A 24200-nucleotide genomic window follows, 5' to 3' on the forward strand; every position below is an offset into this window, starting at 1 on the left:
AATCAGATACTCTAATGTAATAAGATGCAACGGCGTAGATCACGGCTAGTAGATATTGTCCTTTTTGGGATTTTCCGTCTAGTCGATATTGTCCTCTTTGAGCTTTCCCTTCTAGACTTCCAATAATGTAATGTAGATGCAACTGCGCATATCACGGCTAGCCGATATTGTCCTCCTTGAGCTTTCCCTTCTAGACTTCCCCTCAAGGGTTTAAAAAACTTTTCCCCTCCCTTCTAGACTTCCCCTCAAGGGTTTAAAAAACTTTTCCCCCGGTTTGTTCTCCTCCCCGACTAATGTGGGAGGTCACAATCTTCCCCTTTTGGGACCCAGTGTCCTCGTTGGCACTCTTTTCTTCCTTCAATCGATGTGGGGACCACCCCACCAAATCCACCCCCTTTGGGCCCCCAACCAACGTGGGACATCACAATCTTCCCCTTTTCGGACCTAGCGTCCTGGTTGGCACTCTTTTCTTCCTTCAATCGATGTGGGGACCACCCCACCAAATCCACCCCCTTTGGGGCCAGCGTCCTTACTGGCACACCGCCTCGTGTCTACCCCCTTCGGGGAACAACGAGAAGGCTAACACATCGTCCAGTCTGGCTCTGATACCATTTGTAACGGCCCAGATTCACCGCTAACAGATATTGTCCTCTTTGGGCTTTCCTTTCCAGGCTTTCCCTCAAGGGTTTAAAACGCGTCTGCTAGGGGAAGGTTTCCACACCCTTATAAATGGTGGTTTGCTCTCCTCTCGAACCAATGTGGGACATCACAATAGATGCTTCATTTTAACAATTGTACGTTATGTGACATCTTAAAAAAATTTCATACGAGTAAACAAAACATGTTTAAAAAGACTCGTGTTAGTCTGTGGAGATAGTTTTCACTCTTAGAAGTAAGTAACATGACCATGTCGAATCTAGATTTGAAATCTTGAACATCGGGGCGTTACAAATTTTTGAATAATATAAGATAAGATATTTCCATATTTGGCGTCAATGATAAGGACACAAGGGCAAAAGTGGAATTTCGCAAAATAATATAGCAAAATAAATGACTAAAATTTAGGAAATATTTAAATGAAAAATAATAATAAATAAAAAGGGTTTGAAAAAATCTCCATTCTCATATTATATGCTTTTTATTACATAGAAAAAACCGTTATATAGAAAATGACATGATGTGACACTAAAGTTCCTATAAATGTTGACAATAAATATATATATTAATATATATTAATTTCAATTATTGTAATTTAGAATAACTATCTTTAAATAATTAATTATACATTTTGTATTTTAAAAATAGAATATAATTAATTTATCTCACTGTTTCAATATTAAATATATTTATTTTAATTTATTATTAGTTATCCTCTTAATTGAAAAAAAAGAATGATATTAAAAAAAAAACAAAAAGGAAAATAAAATAAAAATAAAGATTGAAAAAAAAAGTAGATGGAATAATAATAATAGAAAAAAAAACGAAGCACGGACCAAGCATCCCTTTACAACATCGTCACTAGCTTTTGCACCATCTCGATAACTCGATTTACTTACATATATTATCTTTAAAGGAGACGTAAGGATAATTATAACTTTTTTTTAAAAAAAAAATTATATTTTATTTATGATTGTTAAATATTCTATGGATAATAAAGAATCGTTATTTACTTATTTATTATTTTTGCAAAAAAAAAAAAAAAATGTTGATGATTCCTTTTTGTCGCTAGTTTCTTGGATTTTGTTTTTCCTTTAAATTATAATTATGTATTAATTAATAAAATAAATAAAAATCTTTTAGTTAATTTTTTTAATATTGACCGAAAATTAATTAAATTAATGAATAAAAAATCAATACAAATGATAAGATATTTAAAGAAAATAATATTTAAATAGGAAACTAATTGGAAGGGATCCTTAAAAGGGGTTATTTCCACGTCATAAATAAAATAAGTCAACATATTAAATACATTGAAATCGGTTCACATTGCTTTATAATGAAATAAAGTTTTTGTCGACGTGGAAATTAAATTGCAAATTGAGGATTATATGACTCTTAATTTATGCTTATGGTGGTGGACACGTCAGATACAAGTGGACACGAGAGCTTTTATTTAGGATTTTGTCTCTATAAATGATAATGACTCGACCTCTGACGTGGCAGCAAGTTATAGGGACAAGTCTTATTGGAGGATGTCGGCAATGGAAACACAAGGGTTGAAAGGTCAAAGATTTATCTAAAATAAAATCTTATTTTTTTACAACCTAACATCCTTGGCTTTTTCTTATTTAAAAAATTGAAAAGGAATCTTTTTTTTTTAGGTTGTTAATAAATAATTTTCAAATTATTTTTTAAAATAATTTAGTCGCGAAGACTATTATTTAATAAATTTGATTAATTTCATCGAACTCATTGAAATTTTTATGAATTTAGTTGTTTGTGTATATTCTCGTTTAACCTGAATTAAATAAATATGAATATTTTGTTAATTTTATTTTGTATTTATTTGTTCTAATTATTTTTGTATTATTTATTTTAATTATTATTTTATTATTTTATCCCGACTAAATAAAGTTTCAAGTTATTGAGATGTAAATATAAATGAATATTTGAAAATAAATATATATATATATATATATATTGCGTGGCATTATTATTATTATTATTATTTGAGTTGATTATTGTATGTAGGTGGTTGCCATCTCATTTATGGCCATCAATACCAACCTGTCACTAAAGTCGTGGGAAATATTATAATAATATGGATTTAGTTGGGATTTTATTTTTTATTTTTTCAATTTAAATTAAATTAGTTTATATTACGGGCATACATGATTGGACTTGGGTTGAAGGATTTTTTTTGGATCAACTCTAAAGTTCCGGTTGTTTGGATTGATAACTCAATCCAGCTCAACTGGAAAATGTAGGGCTGAGTGGAGAAGTTTGATGACAAACATAGAGTGGAAAAGTCTGACGAAGTGGAATAGAGCACGAAACGGAGAGACAGTCGATGACGACGTTCGACGAGAAACATGGAGATGAGGTTGAGCGGAGAAATGGAACTAAGAAGAGAGTCCAGAGAAATAAAGAGACGGACGACTTCGACATCCGATGACACACATAAACGAGACGAGAATAGGTCGAGAGAAGTTGAACGACGAACACTGTGATGTGAGTGTGTGAGACTGTAAGTACGAGAGTCGAGACTTCACTTCGCTTACTTAGTTACCCTTTAGGTCGAAGATAGACATTGCGTGAGACTACGAGACAAAGAGTAGAGAGAGTCAAAGAGATAGTGTGAGAGTTTAGACTCGTTAGGGGTAAGGGCAGACGCATACGATGATTCACGAGTTTGGACTGTGTGAGTTTGAACCTATTTTATTATTACTTTTTTTTTTATTAAGATTTTCGAGTTAGGTCGGGTTGACTCAATAATTTGAATTTTGAACCCGAACCCAACCAAAATTTGAAAATCCTTTTAAATCCAACTTAACCGTTGGAGATTTTCCTTTAATAATTTAAACAAACTATGTTTTAAATAAATTAAAAAAAAAAAAAAAAATTCCTTTACTATAACCATTAATGGGCCTGCAATTTCAGGCCCTGCAATTTCAGGCCCACTAATCCAACCTGGGCTTTGATGTGGTGGTTCTCCCCCTCTCCCTTTGATCAACCATTCTATATTATAATTGGGTCGGGTTGGGTTGACCCGACACTGAATCTATACCCAACCCGAATTGGATCGGGTCCTAAAAAATCCAACCCAACCCTTATAATTTAGGTTGGATCGGGTCAGTTTCTTAACAGTACCTTAATATTTTAAAACGTCATTTTTAGATGTCTTCAAATTTCAAATTTTATAATATTAATTAAAATAATGTTGTATTTATTAATCCATAATTATAAGACTAAACGTCTTATTAAAATATTATATTATAGATCGAAACTAATACATATAGTTAATTAATAAATATGTTACATATTTTTTAAAATTTTGATTACGAAATTATTTGTAATGATTTCTATCAAATATTATAAAATAATAAAATTCAAAATTTTGATTTTTTTTTAAAAATTATATTAAAACTTAAGTCTTCTATGGGTCTAATGAAATTTGGAAGACCAATTCAAAGTAAAAGAAGGGTAAGGAATTTCGTGAAAGCTTACCATCACTTTCTGGGAGGGATGCAAACTAGATCGTGTGCCGCCAAATGCTTCGCAAATTCTCTTTGAATTATCACCACACACTTTGGAAGACTGCTTCCTGCATGACTCATGACCCGGAAGGGGAGTTTTCTGCTTTGAATTCTACTCATCTTCGAACGTTTTTGTATTGATCTGAGATTGCATTGCCAAATTGGTAATCTGTGTTTGATTCATGTTAATCGCAATACTTTAATGGCGAAGGAAAACAGAGTTAGTGAAGAAATGTTTAAGAACAAGAATTTAAAGTCGTTTCGAGGAAAAAAATGTTGGGTTTAGGGTTTTAATCTATTTGCTTCCATATATTCTCATTGTTCCATGTTTATGGATTGTACAAATAGGAAACGGCTGGCTCTGATTTGTGTTTGTGTTCTTGAAGAATTAGAAATTAAAAGGGTCTGAATATTTGTAATGATAGTCCCAAACTTTATGAAATTATTGAACTCTTCCATGGTGGTTGGAATTGGAATTAATGAAACTTGGTTGTCAGGATTTATTGCATGTTCTTGTGGACAGAGTCAATGCTTGAAGTCTTGGAATTTTGTGGACAATTGGATTCTTAGAGTGAAAAAAGAGAAGTTTAAAGAGATGGTAGGGGTTTATTGCTACACTGTATATATTGGGAGGGAGAGAGCGAAGCCTTTGGCTTATGCCTATCATTCTCATAAGAAATGGGAAAGCTTCACTTTCTGTTTTCTTTCTTGTTGTTGTTTGCTGCCATGGTTTCTGGAAGGCATGAAACTCAAAGAACTGCGGGCTCAACAATGGTTGATGGTAAACAGGGCAGGATAGGAGCCATTGTAGATATGAGTTCTAGGATTGGTAAGGAAGAGATTTTAGCTATGCAGATGGCTATAGAGGATTTTAACTCCTTGAGCAATCGAAATTTCAGTCTCGTCGTTAGAGATTCCAGAAGTGATCCCAATCTAGCAGCTCTAGCTGGTGAGAGTTCTTATTTCTGTTCATATCAATTTAAGTTTCCAGCTACTTTCTATCATTAAACAGAGTTTATCATCGAAACACAATCTAAAATGAACTATTGAATTTGCAGCTAAAGATCTCATCAGTATGCAACGAGTTCAGGTTCTTATAGGGCCCCAAACCTGGGAAGTGGCATCCGTAGTTTCGGAGGTTGGAAATGAGGAGCAGATTCCGGTATTAGCGTTAGCTAACGAAATACCGAAGTGGGCAAACGAGAAGTTCAAATTCTTGGTCCAAGCTTCTCCCTCTCAGTTAAATCAAATGAGAGCTATAGCTGGTATTATCGGTTCATGGGATTGGCGCCTAGTCAATGTTATATATGAAGATAGAGATTTCTCAACCACTGAAATATTTCCTCATCTTGTACATGCCCTCAAAGACGTAGGAGCTGAAGTAAGTGAATTTGTTGGTCTCTCACAATTTGATTCTGATTTATTCACCAAAGAATTGGAGAGGCTAAGAAGAGGGTCGAGCAGAATTTTTGTAGTTCATTTGCCATTCAAGTTGGCACTGCGTTTATTCGAGATAGCAAAAGAGATGAGAATGATGGGAAAGGACTATGTATGGATCACCACCGATACTTTCACAAGCCTTGCACATTCTTTCAATGTTTCTATCAACTCTGTACTACAAGGAGTTGTTGGAGTCAAGAGCTACTTCCCAGAAAAAAATCCTCGATATCGTGACTTTTATCTTCGGTTTTGTCGAAGGTTTAGATTAGAGCATTTTGATGAGGACAACAACGAGCCCGGTATCTTTGCAGTACAGGCTTATGATGCTGCAACGACAGCAGCTATGGCAATGAGTGAAATCCAAGAAAAGGGCAATGATCACTTGTTAGAAAAAATAGAGCTCACTGACTTTCAAGGACTCGGTGGAAAGATTCAGTTTAAGGACAGAAAATTGGCCCCAGCTGATACTTTTCAGATTATCAATACCTTGGGAAGGAGTTATATGGAACTAGGCTTCTGGTCTGATACATTAGGATTCTCGCAAGAGTTGAGGGAAAATTCGTCTTCTAGCTCGTCGATGAAGGATCTTAGCCAAGTGTTTTGGCCAGGTGGATCTTCTGAAACTCCAAAGGGATGGGTCGTACCAACAGATGCCAATCCATTGAGAATTGGGGTGCCAACTGGTTCCATGTTCAAACAGTATGTACAAGTGGAAGAAGATCATAAGGCCTTCAATGGACTTGCAGTTGATCTGTTTAAAGAAACATTAGTCATCCTGCACGCCCCTCTGTCGTACCAGTTCTATCATTTCGATGGCTCATATGATGATTTGGTGAATGAAATCTACTTAAAGGTAAGGAAAAACTGCAAGAACAACTTGCCTTTCTTTGCATGCTTATAAGAGTTTCTAAACAAAGCAGCCATAACTTGATAGAAGATTTTTCTATTTTAGTTGCGTTACACATAATACTAACAATCTTTCCTTATTCTGCTTGTCTATGAAGAACTTTGACGCAGTTATAGGTGATATAGCCATAATATCACGACGCTATGAACATGCCGAGTTTACACATCCTTACTCTGAAGCAGGACTGGTGATGATAGTTCCTACCACAAATGACACAAGCAACAAAGCATTGTTGTTCACAAAGCCCTTTACTGTGACCATGTGGATTCTAATTGCTGTGGTAACCGTCTACAATGGCTTTGTCGTGTGGTTCATAGAACGAGGTCACTATCCTGAACATGATGGTTCAATGCTTGATGAAGCTGGAGCCATGTTTTTCTCATCCTTCACCACTCTCTTCTCCTTGCACGGTAACTAACAAAACTGATGAGTTTTCTTGTCATTCTTGCTTCTCCATTTGGAAAAAATAAAACAAAACAGATAATCTAACATTGTTTTGGCTGATTTTCTTGACAAAAGGCAATAGGCTGCACAGTAACTTATCGCGGATGGCTATGGTGGCGTGGCTATTCATGGCACTTGTGGTAACTCAGACATACACAGCTAATCTTGCCAGCATGCTCACTGTTCAAAAGTTCAAGGCGACTATATCGAATATTGAGACTCTCCAGAAAATGAATGCATATGTGGGAAACGGCAGAGGAACCTTTGTCAAAAGGTATTTGGAAGAAGTTTTGGAATTCCCTACCAAAAATATAAAAAACTACACTGCCCAAGACGATTTAGCTGAGGCTCTCAGAAACCAGGAGATAGCAGCTGCATTTCTTGAAGTCCCTTATGCAAAACTATTCCTCGCAAGATTTTGCAATGAATTCATGATTTCTGGACCAACCTACCATGTTGGAGGATTTGGATTTGTAAGATATATTGCTTCTACGTTTGCCTTTCATCTCATTTAATCCTCTGTTCTCTAGATTAACTTACGTTCTTGCTTCGCGACGTCTTGCAGGCGTTTCCGAGAGGCTTTCCGCTGTTACACGACGTTAACAAAGCACTGCTTAAGGTATTTGAAAGTGGCAAGTATAGAGAGTTGGAAGAAAGCATGATTGCTAGGGAGAAATGTGAGGATAGGGAAGCAAAAGTGAAAAGTTCAAGCCTCAGCCCCAATAGCTTCTTTTTACTATTTGTATTAAGTGGAGGAGTATCAACATTAGCATTGACATTGTACACTATCAGTGTTCATAAATCATTTCTTCAACAGACCGTTCTTTGGAGATTAATGTTAGCTGTAATCAAGAACTGGGGAAATCACAGGAGGGAATTTTCTCGACAACCAAACGACGTGCTGCTAACCGTCCCAAAGATCTTCCCAAACGCTACAAACCTGCAAATTCAGGTCCAGTAAACTGTATATGGTTCAGTTTTGTTTTAAGTAGAATTATGGGTAGAAGATGACTAGGTAGCTTTAGTGGGAAATATGGAAAACCTTGTAGATTATTAACAATTTTTCATAGGTTGATATGTAAAAATTTATTCTTTGATCCAATGAACAGCTCACACATCCCCTGGGGTTTAGTTTTTTTGAATCACTTTAGTATGAATATAGCTATTTGGTCTGAGGTCGAAGGTCGAAGGTTCAAATTCTTATTTGTAGTTATTTAGTTGGATAAGTAATATGAGAGACTATATTCGGTCATAATGAAATCTTCTCATATCTCGACCACGACTCGGTCAAATTGTACTATTTTTTAGTTCAACTTGTATTTTATGAATTTGTGGCATCACCTATGTCCATTTTCCACACTACATGTCAAATTCATTACTATTCCATAGAAAATTATTGTTTTGTCAATACTCCGTTAACGTATAATTTAATCACACTTTGAATTCTTAAATTCTAGACTATGCGGACGTTGTTTGAATCTTTAAGTTCATCATTTACTTCCAATTCAAATGACGAGGCTTGATAAAAAACTGTAATAAATAGCTAAAATGAACGTGTCTAAACCCGAATTGGTGGGAAAAGAAGTTAGGGTGTCATGGGAATAGACAGAAGTAGCAAATTGACGGTAAGTAGTGTAAGTTGAGGAAGAGCTATTTTAGAATTTGAGGAGACGGAAGACCTAAAGTTTCTAACATGTACAGGAGCGTGCCCCATACGTAACCGAGTGGTGGCACTGCTAACAAATTGCTAGTCTTTTTCGAGAACAAGGTGAAGCTAAAGATAATTTGTCTAGGAATATGTTTATGATAGAACCATTGCAGTGTATTTTTATTCCGATTACAGCTTCACATCACATCGGTGAAAAGTGTATTTGAATGATCATCGCTATAATTCTAAAGTTTTTATGTGATTTTTGGAGAAAAAAAAGTTTAATTATTCTTTAAGATAAAATATTTTAAAATTTATTGTTCATAATTAAGACCAAGTCTCAAGAGCATTGACGAAAAAATGGCCATACAAGAACGGGATTAAATGCCCAAAATAATTCCTCAAACTCTGGCGAAGTCCAAAGGAGAAATCTACGAAAACCCTTCAAGAAATTTGAAAAAAAAATGGAGTAAGCTTGAAAGATTCAACTTACCCATTTGAATATTACGAACAAGCTTCAGAGATTCTCGTCCATGGCGATGACTCGCGACCAGGAAAGTCAATCGTTTATTAATTATTTATTCACTCTTGTCTCTATTTCATCTTTGAATATTGTTCATCTTCTTTCTAATGTTTCCTTCCTTTTCCCCTCATTTATATCTTCTAATGCTTGTGCTCTGTATTGAATCTGAGATGGAGATCACAAAATGGGTAACCTCTGTTTCTAATGGAATTTCTGATTTGAATCCATTTTCTCAGTTCTTTTTGTTCATTGAGTTGTTTGAATGGTGTAGATTGTTTCATTGTGCTGTCTGAACACTATATTTACCAAAGTGCTATCAAATAATCAATGCCTTTTCATGGTTCTTAGAATTTAAAGGGGATTGTCAAGCTTCATCCACTCATTGTTCTAGGTAGAGTCAAGAACTCTCTGAAGTTAGTCAGCCAAAAATGTATTGTTCTTATTAGTTGCCTTACAAGATAAAGGATAGGGGGCTTATGTCTTTATGAAAAATGGGACTGTTCCCTGCTCTGTTTTCTTTCTTCTTGGTTGCTTTGGTAGTTTCTTGGGGGCATGAAACTGAAGGGAACATGAACTTGACGATGGATGATAGTGGAAAGGGCAGAATTGGGGTCATTGTAGACGAGAGTTCTAGGATTGGTAAGGAAGAGATGTTGGCTATGCAGATGGCTGTTGAAGATTTTAACTCCTCCAGGAATCAGAGCTTTAGTCTTGTTATCAGAGACTACAAAAGTGATCCCAATCTTGCAGCTCTTGCAGGTAAGAGTTTAGATTTCTTCTTTAATCTTAATTGAATGTGTAACGGTTCATGTCCACCGCTAGTAGATATTGTCCTCTTTGGGTTTTGCCTTCCGGACTTCCCCTTAGTTTTTAAAACGCGTATGATAGGGAGAGTTTTTCACACCCTTACAAAGAATGTTTCGTTCTCCTCCCCAACCATGTGGGATCTCACAATCTACTCCCCATTTGGGGCCCAGTGTCCTTGCTGACACTCGTTCACCGATGTGGGATCTCACAATCCACCCCCTTCGAGGCTTAGCGTCCTCGCTGACACTCGTTCCCTTCTCCAATCGATGTGGGACTCCCCAATCCACCCCATTCGGGGCCCAGCGTCCTTGGTGGCACACCGCCTCATGTCCACCCCTCTTCGGGGCTTAGCCTCCTCACTGACACATCACCTGGTGTTTGGCTTTGATACCATTTGTAACGGCTTAAGTCCACTACTAATAGATATTGTTCTCTATAGGTTTTCCCTCCCGGGCTTTCGCTCAAGGTTTTTAAAACGCGTCTGCTAGAGAGAGATTTCCACACCCTTATAAAGAATGTTTTGTTCTCTTCCCCAACCATATAGAATCTCACAATCCACCCCCTTCGGAGCCTAGCGTCCTTCCCGACACACCGTCTTGTGTCCACTCCCCTTCAGGGCTTAACTCCTCGCTGACACATCGCCCATTTTCTGGCTTTGATACCATTTGTAATAGCCCAAGCCCACCGCTAGCCGATATTGTCCTCTTTGTGCTTTCCGTTCCAGGCTTTCCCTCAAGGTTTTTAAATCGCGTCTGCTAGGGAGAGGGTTTCACACTCTTATAAAGAATCTTTCGTTCTCCTCCTCAACCGATGTTGGATCTCACAAAATGCCTTCTTGTTCGTATCCATCGAACTATTTTGAAGTATGAAGATTCCTGGTTTGTTCACTTTGGTTTAATCAAGCTACTTCCTATGCTTCAAAGTGAGTTTATAACTTTAGCACAATCTAACCAAGTTGTTGAACTTGCAGCTAAAGAACTCATCAGTATGCAACGAGTTCAGGTTCTTATAGGACCTCAAACCTGGGAAGCGACATCCATAGTTTCCGAGGTCGGAAATGAGAAGCAGACTCCGGTTCTAACGTTAGCTAATGAAATACCAAAGTGGGCAAATGAGAGGTTCAAATTCTTGGTCCAAGCTTCTCCCTCCCAGTTAAATCAAATGAGAGCCATAGCTGGTATCATCGGTTCATGGGATTGGCACCTAGTCAATGTTATATATGAAGATAGAGATTTCTCAACCACTGAAATATTTCCTCATCTTGTTCATGCCCTCAAAGACGTAGGAGCTGAAGTAAGTGAATTTGTTGGTCTCTCACAATTTGATTCTGATTCATTCACCAAAGAATTGGAGAGGCTAAGAAGAGGGTCAAGCAGAGTTTTTGTAGTTCATTTGCCATTCAAGTTGGCATTGCGTCTATTTGAGACAGCAAACGAGATGGGAATGATGGGAAATGGCTACGTTTGGATCACTACTGATTCTTTCACAAGCCTTGCACATTCTTTCAATGCTTCTATCTTCTCTGTATTACAAGGAGTTGTTGGAGTCAAACGCTTCTACCATGAAGACAAGCCTCCATTTCATGAGTTTCATCTTCGGTTCCGAAGACGGTTTAGATTAGAGCATTCTGATGAGGACGAGCACGAGCCTGGTATCTATGCAGTACAGGCTTATGATGCTGCAATGACAGCAGCTATGGCAATGAGTGAAATCCAAGAAAAGGGTAATGACTTGTTGGAACAAATAAAGCTCACTGACTTTCAAGGACTCAGTGGAATGATTCAGTTCAAGGATAGAAAGTTAGCCCCAGCTGATACATTTCAGATTATCAATATCATGGGAAGGACTTATAGGGAGCTCGGCTTCTGGTCTGATAAATCAGGGTTCTCACGAGAGTCGAGGGAAAATTCGTCGTCTAACTCGTCGATGAAGGATCTTAGCCAAGTGTTTTGGCCTGGTGGTTCTTCGGAAACTCCAAGGGGATGGGTTGTACCAACAGATGCCAATCCATTGAGAATTGGGGTGCCAACTGGTTCCATGTTCAAACAGTATGTACAAGTGGAAGAAGATCCTAAGGGAAACAATTTAACCTTCAAAGGACTTGCAATTGATCTGTTTAAAGAAACCATACACAGCCTGCACATCCCTCTGTCGTACGAGTTCTATCGTTTCAATGGCTCATATGATGATTTGGTGAATGAAATCTACTTAAAGGTAAGGAAAAACTACAAGAACATCTTCCTTTTCTTTGCATGCATATAAGAGTTTCTCCTACTAACAATCTTTCCTTATTCTGCTTGTCTATGAAGAACTTCGATGCAGCTGTCGGTGATATCGCCATAATATCACGACGCTACGACCACGCCGACTTTACACATCCTTACTCCGAAGAAGGACTGGTGATGATAGTTCCTACCAGAAAAGACAAAAGCAACAGATCATTGTTGTTCACAAAGCCCTTTACATTAACCATGTGGATTGCAATTGCTATGATAAATGCCTACAATGGCTTTGTAGTCTGGTTCATAGAACGAAGTCGCTATCCATGTCACGACGGTTCGATGTTTAATCACGCTGGCACCATGCTTTGCTCATCCTTCACGACTCTCTTCTCACTACATGGTACACAGCTAACGAGTGTTTGTTCTGCATTTGTGGGGGAAAACATATAATCTAACACATCATATTGGCTTGTTTTTGTTTACCAAAGGTAACATGCTGCATAGTAACCTTTCACGGATGACCATGGTGGTTTGGTTGTTTATGGCGCTCGTGATAACTCAAATATATACCGCGAATCTTACAAGCATGCTCACTATTCAAAGACTCGAACCGACTATATCGAATATCGAAACGCTCCAAAGGGCAAACGCTTTAGTCGGATATGGTAAAGGATCCTTTGTCAAAAGATATTTGGAAGAAGTTTTACACTTCCGACCCGAAAACATAAAGAACTACTCCACACCTGACAATCTTTCTGAAGCTCTCAGAAACCAGGAGATATCAGCTGCTTTTCTTGAAGTCCCTTTTGTGAAAATATTCCTTGCTAGATTTTGCAGGGAGTTCATGATTTCTGGGCCAACCTACAAAGTTGGAGGATTTGGATTTGTATGTCCTTGTTGCTGCTATTCCCTTGTTTTTCATATCATATGTAAATACTCTGAACTATGCTTTGTGCTGTCGTGCAGGCGTTTCCACGAGGCTCGCCGTTGGTAACGGATATCAACGAAGCATTGCTTAAGGTATCTGAAACTGGGAAGTTCAAAGCTTTGGAAGATAGCATGATTGGTAATGAGACATGTGAGGATGATGATGCAAAGGAGGAAGGTTCACGCCTCTGCCCCAACAGCTTCTTTATACTGTTTGTATTGAGTGGAGGAGTATCAACAATAGCTCTCACATTGTTCATCTTTAATGCCCATAGCTCTAGTTTTCATCAGAACGCTATCTGGAGATTAATGATAGCTGTAATGAGACACTGGGGAAAGCATAGGAGGTCGCCTTCTCGACGAGTATGCGACGAACTGCAAACGACGACTGCCTCGTATAACTTTGTGCACAACACGAACTTGCGAATTCAGGTCTAGAAAACAGTGAGATCTTTCATTCACATTCTTTTCCATCAAGAACGTTTTATAGACTCTTAGACTCCTGAATTTGGAGTATCCTGGGGAAAGCACAGGAGGCCGTTTTCTTGACGTGTAAGCGACGAACCGCAACCGACGATTGTCTTGAATAACTTCACGCACGACACACTTGCGAATTCATATTTAGAAAATTGTGATACCTGATGCAAATAATGTACAGCTGTAAAGGGTAGCTTGAAGTCTTAGTAAGAATGTAAAAATTTAATGCCTTACTCTGTCTTTTAGATTCAGACTGACATGTTCTAACATTTAGACTATCGAAAGATTAACGATTGTTGAGTATCAATCTTTTCCATCTCCATCTCGTGAAATACTTTCTGTAACTTCCCATGTTCAAGATACATTCGATATCGATCGTAACTTGTAGTTCGATAACATTTTATCCTCGAATTTATGAGTAGTTGCCGAAACATATCTCGCTATTGTTTCATTTTGGTTTTCTTCTTCTCTCTATCGATCCTCAAAGATGAATTCAATATACGAATTGATGACTATTCCATAAGGTGATAGGATGAGGTTGTAAGTGCATAACACCCTGAAGTTCAAGAGTATACACTCTCTTTGTCATATGGCTCTGTCCCAGCATTAGAACCTCCCATTTCCTTTGACCAACGGGTCCTCGAACCAAGCGATCTGGTCTCTACCTATATTCACCCTCATCCGGTAGATATAGTTGTTGGAACTGGTTGAGTTCTCATTTTTTAATGAGGCCTGTTTACGAGCGAGGAAATTTCAAGACTATGTGTGGAATCTGCATTTCAAATTATGAACTTAGGTCGATACATATTTATATTAATGAGTTAATTAATTTTGAAATGCTAAAAAATAGAAAAATATCATAAATAAAATAATAATAAAGAACATCTTCACATAATTTGGAGCAGCTAGAGAAGAAAAGCATATAATAAAATAAAGATTCAAACAATTCCTGACAATGTCTGCTGAATACATTAATTAATCCAATTAATAAATCCACCCTTAAAAAATTAAAATAAAACCCAATAATCTTTTTTTTTTTAATAAAAAAAATAATAAAAATTCTATCTTAAAAAAATAGTAAAAGAAAGCCAGCTGTCAGTTGCCCCAACAGATCCACACCGATAGTTATTTCTTTTTCTTTTCTTTTCTTTTTTTTTTTCCATTTTGGGGTTAAAAAAAAATTATAAAAAAAAAACATGTTCATCCACGTGTCAACAGGCTGACCGTTGAATATCGAGCTGTCAAGTGGGCCCCACCACGTAAACATCCAAGTGGAAATTGGAAGCAAATCACGTGAAGAAGTCCGTCCATTTTGTTAGCATTCATTCATTCGTTCACTCCACAGTCAACTTACAGCCTGCTCTTTCTCCGTCACAGCCGCTTGCGGCGGAGCACCTTCCCCTGAAGACGGTGGCTGCTGCGGCGGCGCCGCCACCCCGTTTTGATTGCTGCCCATTTTCTTCAAACTTTGTTGGTGGTAAACTTGCCTCAATCTCTCTATTTCTTTCTTCAATGCCTCTTGATGAGCTGAAAAAAATTATTAAAAAAAAAAAAAAAAAAAAAAAAAACCCATTTTTTAAAATTGAATTATATATTAAAAAAAAGGGTTTTTTTTTTTAAATAAATAATAAAATTACCATCTTTGAAAATCTTATCTTGAGCCAAGGCTGCAATCCTCTGCTTCAGAGCACTGTTATCAACGTTTAGAATCAATCTTTGGTGGTCTAAAAATGCCACTCTTGGGGACAATGCTGATACTTCAGTCTGCCATAATACCCAATAATTAAACTTAATTAATTATGATTAACGATTAATTAATTAAAAAAAAAAAAAAGAAATTATCCGTACCTGTAATGAAGTTACACTCCGCTCGAGCTCAGAAATGTATTGTAATTTTCTGACTCTCGACCTTTGTGCTGATTGTCGATTCGCTAAAATTCTGAAAAAAATTACAACACTAATCATTAATTTTCCTAATTATGTTATTAATTACGTAGTGGCTATGATCATAAATTAATTAGAAGGTTATTAAAAATATTGTTTTAAATTGTGTGTGTGTGTGTGTGTTTTTTTTTGGAATTGATTGATTTATGGGATTGATTACCTCTTAACTCGCTTGGGATCAATGGTGTTATCGCCGGCGGCGGCGGAGGACGGCGGAGGTTGAGATAGCTGCGGTAGTTGACAAGGGGAGCTTTCGACTTCACCAGGTTCATTCTTCAGATGTGGAGGAGGGGGTGGGTGTTCCGACGGGGTTGTTTTCTCGTCGTTGTTACTATTCTGGTCAGAGGGGGTGGAGGGATTCGACGACGAGGGCGGAAGCGGCATGGAAATGTCATCGGAAAACATGGACATGAGTTGGTCGTCGTCAAGGCGGTCGAAGGGAGGAGGAGCATGTAGAAGGGCGGAGGCGGAAGCGGCGGCGGCGGCGGAGGAGGAGGAGGAGTTGCGACATTCATCGGAAAATGGGGTTTCGAGGAAGGCTATGGAGTCGCTAATGGATCTCCGGTGAAGGCCGCGACGGGCGGTGGAGAAGTCGAGAAAGTCGTCGACCCAGGAGGAGGTATGGTGGGCGGAGGGCGGTGGGTGGGGCGGAGGAGATGGAGAAAAGTTGGGCATTGAAGGTGGAGGAAAATGAGGCCAATTTTGAGGGAAAGATGGTATTTTTGGGGGAAATTGAGCCATATTGGTATATAATTTAAGACACACACTGGCATTCATATACAGGGAATTGGTGTTTATAATGGTGCACTCATAATCACCAATTACACCCAAATTTTACCAATTCAAGAGAAAAAAACAAAGTGGGTTTAGTGAAAGAATTAAAAAACATGACTTTAACCACCTCCCCGACCTGGACGTGGGATCTCACAATCTACTCTTTTGAGGACTCAACGTTCTCGCTCGCACACGCCCGCTCTAATATCATGTGTAATGGTACAAGTCTAGTGCTAGCAGATATTGTCTTCCTTATACTTTCCTCTATAATAGACTTTCTCTCAAGGTTTTTAAAATGTGTCTTGATTAGGTTTCCACACCCTTGGAATGTTTATCCAACCCCACTTCCCCTTCCCAATCGATACGTGACCTCACAATTCACCCCCTACGGCCCACTGGATCTAATATCATTTGTAACAATCAAAGCCCACTGTTTGCAGATATTGTTTGTCTGCTTTGACCCATTATAGTTTAAAACGTATCTGCTAAGGAGAGGTTTCCACGCTCTTATAAACAAGGTTTCGTTCTCCTCTCCAACCAATGAAGGATCTCACAATTTACTAGTGGTGGACTTGGGTTGTTACAAAAGAAATCCCACGTCGACTAATTAAGGGTTAAATCATGAGTTTATACGTAAAGAATATACCTTTTCGAGCTTAGGCTCAAAATAGACAATGTCACGAGAATATCTTAGCATTTTTTTTAAATTTACTTTGATGTAATTGAATTCAAGACCCCAAAGGCATAGGAAGAGAGAGGGGGGAAAGTGGGTCACATGGGGGTGGGATTAGGGACAGCTAGCAACAGCTGTGGGGAGGGGTGGATACAACACAGGCCATTCTTATTTATTTTTTCCTTTTTTTTTTTTTTTTTTTCTTCTTAATAATTTTAAAAATAAAAATTCCAATTAATAAAATAAAAATAAAAATAAATGTATATATATATATATTTTATATAAAAGGTATCAGACACCACGTGCCGATGTGACCCTTGGCCTTCACATCCCTCTCCTTATCTTTACAATTAAAAGTTAAATGTTTTTATGTTTTCCTATTTTATATTTTAGCTTCCAATTTTATAGTTATTTTTATAAATAATAATAATAATAAAAAAAGTATAAATCTATAAATTCCAACCTAGCATAATTAATATATATATATATATATAATGCCCAGATATTGTCCTCTTCATCACAATCCACCCCCTTCGGGGTGGAGCGTCCTCGCTGGCACTCTTTCCTTCCTCCCATCGATGTGGGACCGCCCCTAAATCCACCCCTCTTATTGGCATACCGCCTCGTGTCTACCCCCTCTTCGGGGAAGAGCGAGAAGGCTGGCACATAGTCCGGGGCACACCGCCTCGTGTTTACCCCCTCTTCGGAGAAGAGCGAGAAGGCTGGCACATAGTCCGGGGCACACTGCCTCGTGTCTACCCCCTCTTCGGGGAAGAGCGAGAAAGCTGGCACATAGTCCGGTGTTTGACTCTGATACTATTTGTAACACTCCAGATCCACTGCTCGCAGATATTGTTCTTTTTGGGCTTTCCCTCGAGGCTTTAAGACGTGTCTAGGGGAAGGTTTCCACACCCTTATAAAGGGTGGTTTGTTCTCCTCCCCAACCAACGTGTGACATCACAGTAAATAAATAAATATATATATATGAGATATAAAGAGTAAATATAATATGAATTAGTGAGGATGGTGATATAATTAACGACCCTTTTGATTCCATATTTGGTACTTAATTAAGGTTACGTTAGAATACTATATAAAAAAAATTAAAAAATAAAAAAAAATAAATTAATCATTTGGACGTGGTCTCAATTTGAAAGATTATGGCCAATCAAAGGTTTAACGACTTATTAGTAGATATTTTTCATCTGTCATCAGAATAAAAGAGAAGTATATGAATGAACTAAGATCACATCCAAATGAGAGGAATCCTGAGACTAAGATAGTTAAAAAAAGTTTAAAAGAATTTTGTTGGAAGAACTCTGGTTGGTTTGTAGGAATAGTCTTCACTTTTAAGAAACAAAGAACATAGGTAAAGTATCCATGTCACAGGGGATGTAGGAGAATGTCGGGGCGATTAGGTGCCTAATTCAAATTCAAATCCTGATCCAAATTCTGGGCATGAGGCGTTACATTGCAAATCCAATGACCTAATGAACGTACGCGTAACTTCCAACTACGATGCTGAAGAATAAGAATATATCTCGGAAATGACCTAATTCAATAAATCCAACGAACGTTCGTAATAATGTATGTATATAAGAATGATGTCCTCCCCCATGTGAATTGTTTGAAAGAGCCCACCTTCCCCTCCTTTGCTTTGTCCCCAAATCACACTCACATGTCTGCCTCTCTTTCCCTTTAGCTTCAACAAATCATCATCCCAAGAGTGAAGGGAAAGCCAAAATTAAAACTCTTTTTATTTATTATTTTTTTAAAAAATTATTAAATAAATTAAAATATTAAAGAACATAAATCATGATTACATGGTTAAGTACATTTTTAATTATAATATATGGTAAAACCCATACCCCAACTTTATTTTAATTTTCCCTATTTTTTTTAAAAAAGAATTTATTAAATAAATAAATAAATAAATAAATGGGGTGAATATCATCATCATATGCATAATGCATGCCATGTTCCACGTTTGGAACAATTCCCATAATTTTAGGATTCTCCATATTCTTACTTTTTTTTTTTTACTCTATTATTATATTATTTTTATTTAGATCCACGCGGTTTTTGTCATGTAAACTAGGTGGTTAATATTATGACTCGTTAATTAGCTATATTCGTATTGATATATTTTATTTATTTAAAATCAATCACTGTAAATATTATTCTTTTATTCTCGAAGTTCGTTTGAAAGAATCAAAATTAGGAGCTAATAGACATTTCTCAGTCGACTATCAAAAATTAGAATGGAATTAAAAACATTTTTCATAATTTTAAATAATTAGAATTTTGTTACTAAATAATCTCAATATAACTTTTAATTCACATAATAATAGTCAATAATATATATATATATATTTTTTTTTAAAGTTGGAGGGTATTTTAAACGTATTTTTTTGTAATTATTTTAGCGTAAAAACAATAACTAATTAAAATAAAATTTCAATTTTTTTTTGTTTGTGTTAAAAGAACGATTACTAATTAAATAAATATTTTAATTTTATAAAGGAATTAGAGGTAATAAAATAAGAGAGAGAGAAAGAGAGAAAGAAAAATGAATAAAAATGTAAAATAATTAGCGAAAAAGGTGGTAATGAGATTCTCCCTAAGTAAGAATTTTCAAATGGGTGGTGGGCCCACCAGTCCTAAACATATTTTAAATATTTAAATTATTATTCAACGCTAATTAAAATTTAATTTAATAGATTCAAAACAAAGTAAACTAATAAAAAGGAATTTATACCAAGTAATGTATGAAATAAGGATGGAATCAATGCATATGATATAGAACCAAACATACTTATATATAATATTCATTCCATTTTAAATTACATTATCCATAAATAAATAAATTTCTTATATAATAAATAACTAAAATGACGTCAAAATAAACAAAAAAAAATATATTTTAAATGTGTAATAAATTGATATTATTTGAAGAGAATGAGGAATAATTAGATTTTGTTAATCCCAATAGCAATTATCCAAAAATTAAAATTAAAATTAAAAAAAACAACTCTAATTTAGCTGGGCTGCATGTGCAAGTTAGAGAGAAAAAGAATATTTATAATATAAGATTACCCAGAAGGAATATATAGCACTATAGACTTTAGGCACAAATAAATAAATGTTAATTAATTAATTAAATTAATTTATAATTTTAATTATGGGGATCCCAATATTACAAAAGTACGGTACGGGAAAGCAGCGATGGGAACGGCACCGGCATTATTAGCACGTGGGAACACCAAGCAACTCCCAAAACCTACCTTTTTTTTTTTTTTTTTTTTTTAATTTAATTTAATTTATAGACATAATCATGTGAAACTAACTTTTTTTAAAGGATAAATGTTATGTTTTTAGTCTTTAATCTTTAATTTGTTTTCAATTTATAATTTATTATATTTAACAAGTTATCTCGACCATTATCATTCATGGTTGAATTATTCTTTAGTACAACAAGTGAGAAGGTGAATATTTGAAGAACTTTTGACCTCGAGAAAAAGAATATATGTCAATTATCGTTGAAATATATTCATTTTGAACTGTATTATAGAGTCGTTCATGAAAAAGACTCGTTAATTTCTCCTTATTAGCTAAATATGGTCGAAAATGAATATTATATTTTTCATATCTGTCTCTGCCTTAAATAGAGGTAAGGATGAGGACGGAAAAAGCTTTTACTGTACATGTTCGTCCTGTAAACATCTGTGTTTAATCAGATATTCATAACTCGGGGGAAGTACGAAGCTTTATGAATTTATTTCTTCATCATGAGTAATGGGTTTGGACCATCAAGAATGGTTTTGCAAAATCTACGTCGAATTAATGAGTCTTTCAATGGCTTCATCTACTTTATACGTCCAGATTTATTTTTGTCATAAATTCTTAACATCTATAAAAATTTTAAATGTTAGTTACGTTATTCATAGAACATAAGACAATTATCTCTATTAGTTTGAGGTATTTTTGGTGAAACCAAAAGCAAAAATAAAGAAGGTTTTGAAATTATGGTTCTGGGCCACGGGGGAGCGAGGCCAAGAGCCCCCACAAGGCCATCTTGGCCAAGGTCGAGAAGGTCTAGGTCAAGAGCTCCCACAAGGCCATCTTGGCCAAGGTCGAGGTCGAGGTGACCTGGTTTCTCCTAGGCGCATCTAAAGCGTATTTCCAACACGAAAAAGATCCTACGAGTGAAGTTCAACTTGTTGCGATCGGGTTCGAAGGAAAAGAACCAAAAACCCTAAGGAATACATAGACTTAGATTCTTAAAGTTCCTAAACTTGTGGCAATAATGTATTTGCACTACTTAGATGCGTAGATCCTTTTGTTTTGATATTTTAATAGATAGCCCAAGCCCATTATAGAAAAGCCCAAGCCCGGTATTGAAAAGCCCAAGACCGTTATGGAAAAGCCCAAGTCCATTAAGTCGAAGATGAACAATCCATTTCGGCGAAACGTTTCGAGTGATCGTCTTCAACAATTTCAAAACCTCTCTCTGATTCTTATGCCTTGGAGCTCCACCTCCTGATCCATTTCAAACCCATCGAGTTCTGTGGAAAATCAGAGAGTCATCGGATCCGGCCTGAATAAGTATGGCGGCGTATAGAACGGACGACGATTACGATTACCTCTTTAAAGTGGTTCTCATCGGTGACTCGGGTGTTGGAAAATCTAATCTCCTCTCCAGGTTTACGCGTAATGAGTTCAGTCTTGAGTCCAAATCCACAATCGGTGTCGAATTCGCCACTCGGAGTATTCGGGTTGATGAGAAGGTCGTCAAGGCTCAGATTTGGGACACCGCCGGCCAAGAAAGGTTCGTCAACCACTTCTTTTACTTCCATGATTCTGTTGGATTCTTGGCATTGTCTTGGTGTGGATCTTGATTGATTATTCTATTTTCTTTGTGTTTATTGTGATCTAATTCTATGATTTAAGATTTTGATGTTAAACCGAATTGTTGGGAAAGCCGAGAAAGTTGCATTCATAGGGCTTTTAGGTGTGTTCTTCTGTTGTTTGGGATTTGAGAATTAAGTAGCCTTTCAGATATTAATTCTCAGTGGTTGCTTGCTTGTTAAGATAGTGATCGCGCTATTTATCTGGTGCAATTGTAGTTTCCGGGATTACGTATTTAGATACCTTCAGTCTCAAGAAATTCGATACGAGTCTTGGAGTTGTGATTTGTGATCGGTAATGGGACATCACCATTTCCTAGAGAACTCTGAATTCTCTCTTTAACTAATATTCTGGATCTAACTAGAGAAGAATACTTGTGCCAAGACAAAATTTGAACTGCATTGTTATAGAAATTTTAGCTGTAGTGTTTGAATTTTGGCCGAGTTTCTTCATGGATGCCATGCCAACAATTTCTGTATAGATTTTTGCAGGGTGGTTATGTTTCATATTACCATCTGTTCATGATGATAATTTGTATCTATTTGCTGAATCATAGAAAGTTCCTCCTTACAAGTTGAAGTCGAACGTCTGACGCTCGTGCTAAAATATAGTTTACAAGGCTTGTGTTTTTGCGTAGATGGTTTGAGCCTGAACGAGTAATACTGAAGACTTAGGTTGTTGTAGAGATTTCATGATTTGAACATAAAAGACCCATAGTGAAAAAATCAATCATTTTCATTTTATTTGGTCTTACTTGTTTCATTTGTCATGGTTTATCACTAGGGTAACATATGAAACCATTGAATCATCTCTTATATGCTTCTGTTTTCCAGATACCGTGCCATCACAAGTGCATACTACCGAGGAGCCGTTGGTGCATTGCTTGTCTATGATGTCACACGACGCGTGACATTCGAAAACGTTGAGAGATGGTTGAAAGAGCTTAGGGATCACACCGATTCCAATATTGTGATAATGCTAGTCGGCAACAAGGCAGATTTGCAGCATCTGCGTGCTGTTTCAACTGATGATGCCAAGGCCTTTGCAGAGAAGGAGAACACATTCTTCATGGAGACATCTGCCCTTGAGGCTCTGAATGTCGAGAATGCTTTTACCGAGGTGCTTACCCAAATCTATCGTGTTGTCTGCAGAAAAGCACTCGAGATTGGGGAGGATCCCGCGGCGTTACCTAAAGGACAAACCATTAACGTCGGAAATAGGGATGATGTTTCTGCAGTGAAGAAGGTTGGTTGCTGCTCTTCATGATATCATCATATGAATATGAGGTACATCATCAAACGAGTAGAAGGATGAGTACATTATGCTATGTCTTGAATTTCGACTCCTGGTCATTTTTTATGGTGCTGGGGAGCTTCTGGGAGGGTTGGATTCATGTTTGGAGTGTTTTGAAATTGACACCAGTTCTTATTGTCAATTCCTTGTAGTTTCTTGTCCGAGCTCACTCTTTTATATTGTTTTAATTTTTGGCTCATAGTTTTGATTGTATCACAGATTGTTCTAGATAGAGAGATCTGTTAAACTGAAGTTGTATCTAAGTAAATGTTCAGTTCAATGGGGGCAGAATTCTTTAGTTTCTCCAAATTTGCTTGTTATGCCAGGAGGAACTTTTATTCCTCCACAGACTTTGCTTGTAAGCTCTCTCTTCCTCACAACCAAACGTATCCGGTGATATAAACTTGAAGGAAGATGTGAAAAAATTGTTGGGATTTTCATTTTGAAGCCATCTAAAGTCGTGTCTTTGTAAAAGAGACTTGAAAAATTTAGTAAAAAATATTTGTGCTCTCTTTTACTCGAGGGTTAAGTTTTTTTTTGTAATTTTATATGGTTTAGGTTGCATGTTTAGGATCATTCAAACTTGACATGATTCAATCTTGTTTGTGAGTGATTTGAATCTCAAACAAGTATTATTGTCGTGTGAATATTTGATCAACAAGGTAATTTGAATCTTACTTTGTAGTAATTCCTTATCATTTGGTATCAAAGCTTTTCTTTCTATTGGTTCTTTATCATATACTTTGATTTAACTTGTATCGTTAAAATTTGTAATGAAAAGTGATAACCAGATTGGTTTCACATTCAGTGGACCTATAGAACCGAAAACCAAATCTTACACATTGATGAAGAACACAAGGTGCCCCGTTTGCTCCCCATGCTTTCGCACCCTAGCGTCAGTAGGGACCCAGAGAGTTGCCTTCACTTTTGGCGTTCCTTTCTAGATATTTGGATTTTACTCCTACACATGAAGTGAATGGGTTTCAAGAGGACTCCACTAATTTTTTTTGTGGCTTT

General features: G+C 36.7%; 4 protein-coding genes across 9 annotated transcripts; 3 read left to right on the forward strand and 1 right to left on the reverse strand.

The window, feature by feature from the left end:
- The first annotated feature begins 4117 nt into the window (after positions 1–4117).
- LOC111797069 (glutamate receptor 2.8) lies at positions 4118–8129 on the forward strand. 3 transcript variants are annotated; one of them, XM_087125069.1, is made up of 7 exons: positions 4118–4794; positions 4937–5025; positions 5096–5145; positions 5255–6489; positions 6641–6953; positions 7063–7460; positions 7553–8129. In XM_087125069.1, exons 4-7 carry the CDS (start codon positions 5272–5274, stop codon positions 7946–7948), a joined length of 2325 nt encoding a protein of 774 aa, XP_086981195.1. In that variant the 5' UTR covers positions 4118–4794; positions 4937–5025; positions 5096–5145; positions 5255–5271; the 3' UTR covers positions 7949–8129. The 3 variants fall into 3 exon arrangements, with proteins under 3 accessions (XP_086981195.1, XP_023535729.1, XP_023535728.1); XM_023679961.2 differs by having other exon boundaries at positions 4937–5145; XM_023679960.2 differs by having other exon boundaries at positions 4118–5145.
- An 849-nt stretch (positions 8130–8978) lies between these two features.
- On the forward strand, positions 8979–13966 carry LOC111796576 (glutamate receptor 2.5). Of its 4 annotated transcripts, XM_087124907.1 has the most exons (7): positions 8979–9346; positions 9430–9549; positions 9699–9917; positions 10936–12179; positions 12275–12587; positions 12676–13073; positions 13154–13965. In XM_087124907.1, the coding sequence occupies exons 3-7, from the start codon at positions 9728–9730 to the stop codon at positions 13550–13552; spliced, it is 2544 nt and encodes an 847-aa protein (XP_086981033.1). In that variant the 5' UTR covers positions 8979–9346; positions 9430–9549; positions 9699–9727; the 3' UTR covers positions 13553–13965. The 4 variants fall into 4 exon arrangements, with proteins under 4 accessions (XP_086981033.1, XP_086981032.1, XP_023535025.1 ...); XM_087124906.1 differs by having other exon boundaries at positions 8979–9549; XM_023679257.2 differs by having other exon boundaries at positions 8979–9917.
- A 571-nt stretch (positions 13967–14537) lies between these two features.
- On the reverse strand, positions 14538–16319 carry LOC111796723 (basic leucine zipper 61). The gene is made up of 4 exons (XM_023679466.2): positions 15696–16319; positions 15440–15530; positions 15229–15355; positions 14538–15118 (listed from the first exon to the last, which is right to left on the reverse strand). Exons 1-4 carry the CDS (start codon positions 16310–16312, stop codon positions 14937–14939), a joined length of 1017 nt encoding a protein of 338 aa, XP_023535234.2. The 5' UTR covers positions 16313–16319; the 3' UTR covers positions 14538–14936.
- Positions 16320–21445: 5126 nt separating this feature from the next.
- On the forward strand, positions 21446–23492 carry LOC111796467 (ras-related protein RABA1f). The gene is made up of 2 exons (XM_023679089.2): positions 21446–21810; positions 22724–23492. The coding sequence occupies exons 1-2, from the start codon at positions 21590–21592 to the stop codon at positions 23154–23156; spliced, it is 654 nt and encodes a 217-aa protein (XP_023534857.1). The 5' UTR covers positions 21446–21589; the 3' UTR covers positions 23157–23492.
- Positions 23493–24200: the final 708 nt, after the last annotated feature.

Source organism: Cucurbita pepo, chromosome 6 (genome assembly GCF_057944985.1).
Source record: "Cucurbita pepo subsp. pepo isolate OVF chromosome 6, ASM5794498v1, whole genome shotgun sequence".
In the NCBI taxonomy this organism is placed as follows: domain Eukaryota; kingdom Viridiplantae; phylum Streptophyta; class Magnoliopsida; order Cucurbitales; family Cucurbitaceae; genus Cucurbita; species Cucurbita pepo.

What these genes read in the sequence shown, in the direction of transcription:
- LOC111796723 (XM_023679466.2), bottom strand. Translation starts at nt 16,312, where the DNA reads ATGAATGCCAGTGTGTGTCTTAAATTATATACCAATATGGCTCAATTT. An exon ending in GATCCCAAGCGAGTTAAGAG is followed by an intron (nt 15,531 to 15,695) that starts GTAATCAATCCC and finishes AATTTTTTTCAG; the next exon opens with AATTTTAGCGAATCGACAAT. An exon ending in AGATAAGATTTTCAAAGATG is followed by an intron (nt 15,119 to 15,228) that starts GTAATTTTATTA and finishes AATTTTTTTCAG; the next exon opens with CTCATCAAGAGGCATTGAAG.
- LOC111797069 (XM_023679960.2), top strand. Translation starts at nt 4,875, where the DNA reads ATGGGAAAGCTTCACTTTCTGTTTTCTTTCTTGTTGTTGTTTGCTGCC. An exon ending in CAATCTAGCAGCTCTAGCTG is followed by an intron (nt 5,146 to 5,254) that starts GTGAGAGTTCTT and finishes TTGAATTTGCAG; the next exon opens with CTAAAGATCTCATCAGTATG. An exon ending in ATGTTGGAGGATTTGGATTT is followed by an intron (nt 7,461 to 7,552) that starts GTAAGATATATT and finishes GACGTCTTGCAG; the next exon opens with GCGTTTCCGAGAGGCTTTCC.
- LOC111796576 (XM_023679257.2), top strand. Translation starts at nt 9,650, where the DNA reads ATGGGACTGTTCCCTGCTCTGTTTTCTTTCTTCTTGGTTGCTTTGGTA. An exon ending in CAATCTTGCAGCTCTTGCAG is followed by an intron (nt 9,918 to 10,935) that starts GTAAGAGTTTAG and finishes TTGAACTTGCAG; the next exon opens with CTAAAGAACTCATCAGTATG. An exon ending in GACTCTCTTCTCACTACATG is followed by an intron (nt 12,588 to 12,675) that starts GTACACAGCTAA and finishes TGTTTACCAAAG; the next exon opens with GTAACATGCTGCATAGTAAC.
- LOC111796467 (XM_023679089.2), top strand. Translation starts at nt 21,590, where the DNA reads ATGGCGGCGTATAGAACGGACGACGATTACGATTACCTCTTTAAAGTG. An exon ending in GACACCGCCGGCCAAGAAAG is followed by an intron (nt 21,811 to 22,723) that starts GTTCGTCAACCA and finishes TCTGTTTTCCAG; the next exon opens with ATACCGTGCCATCACAAGTG.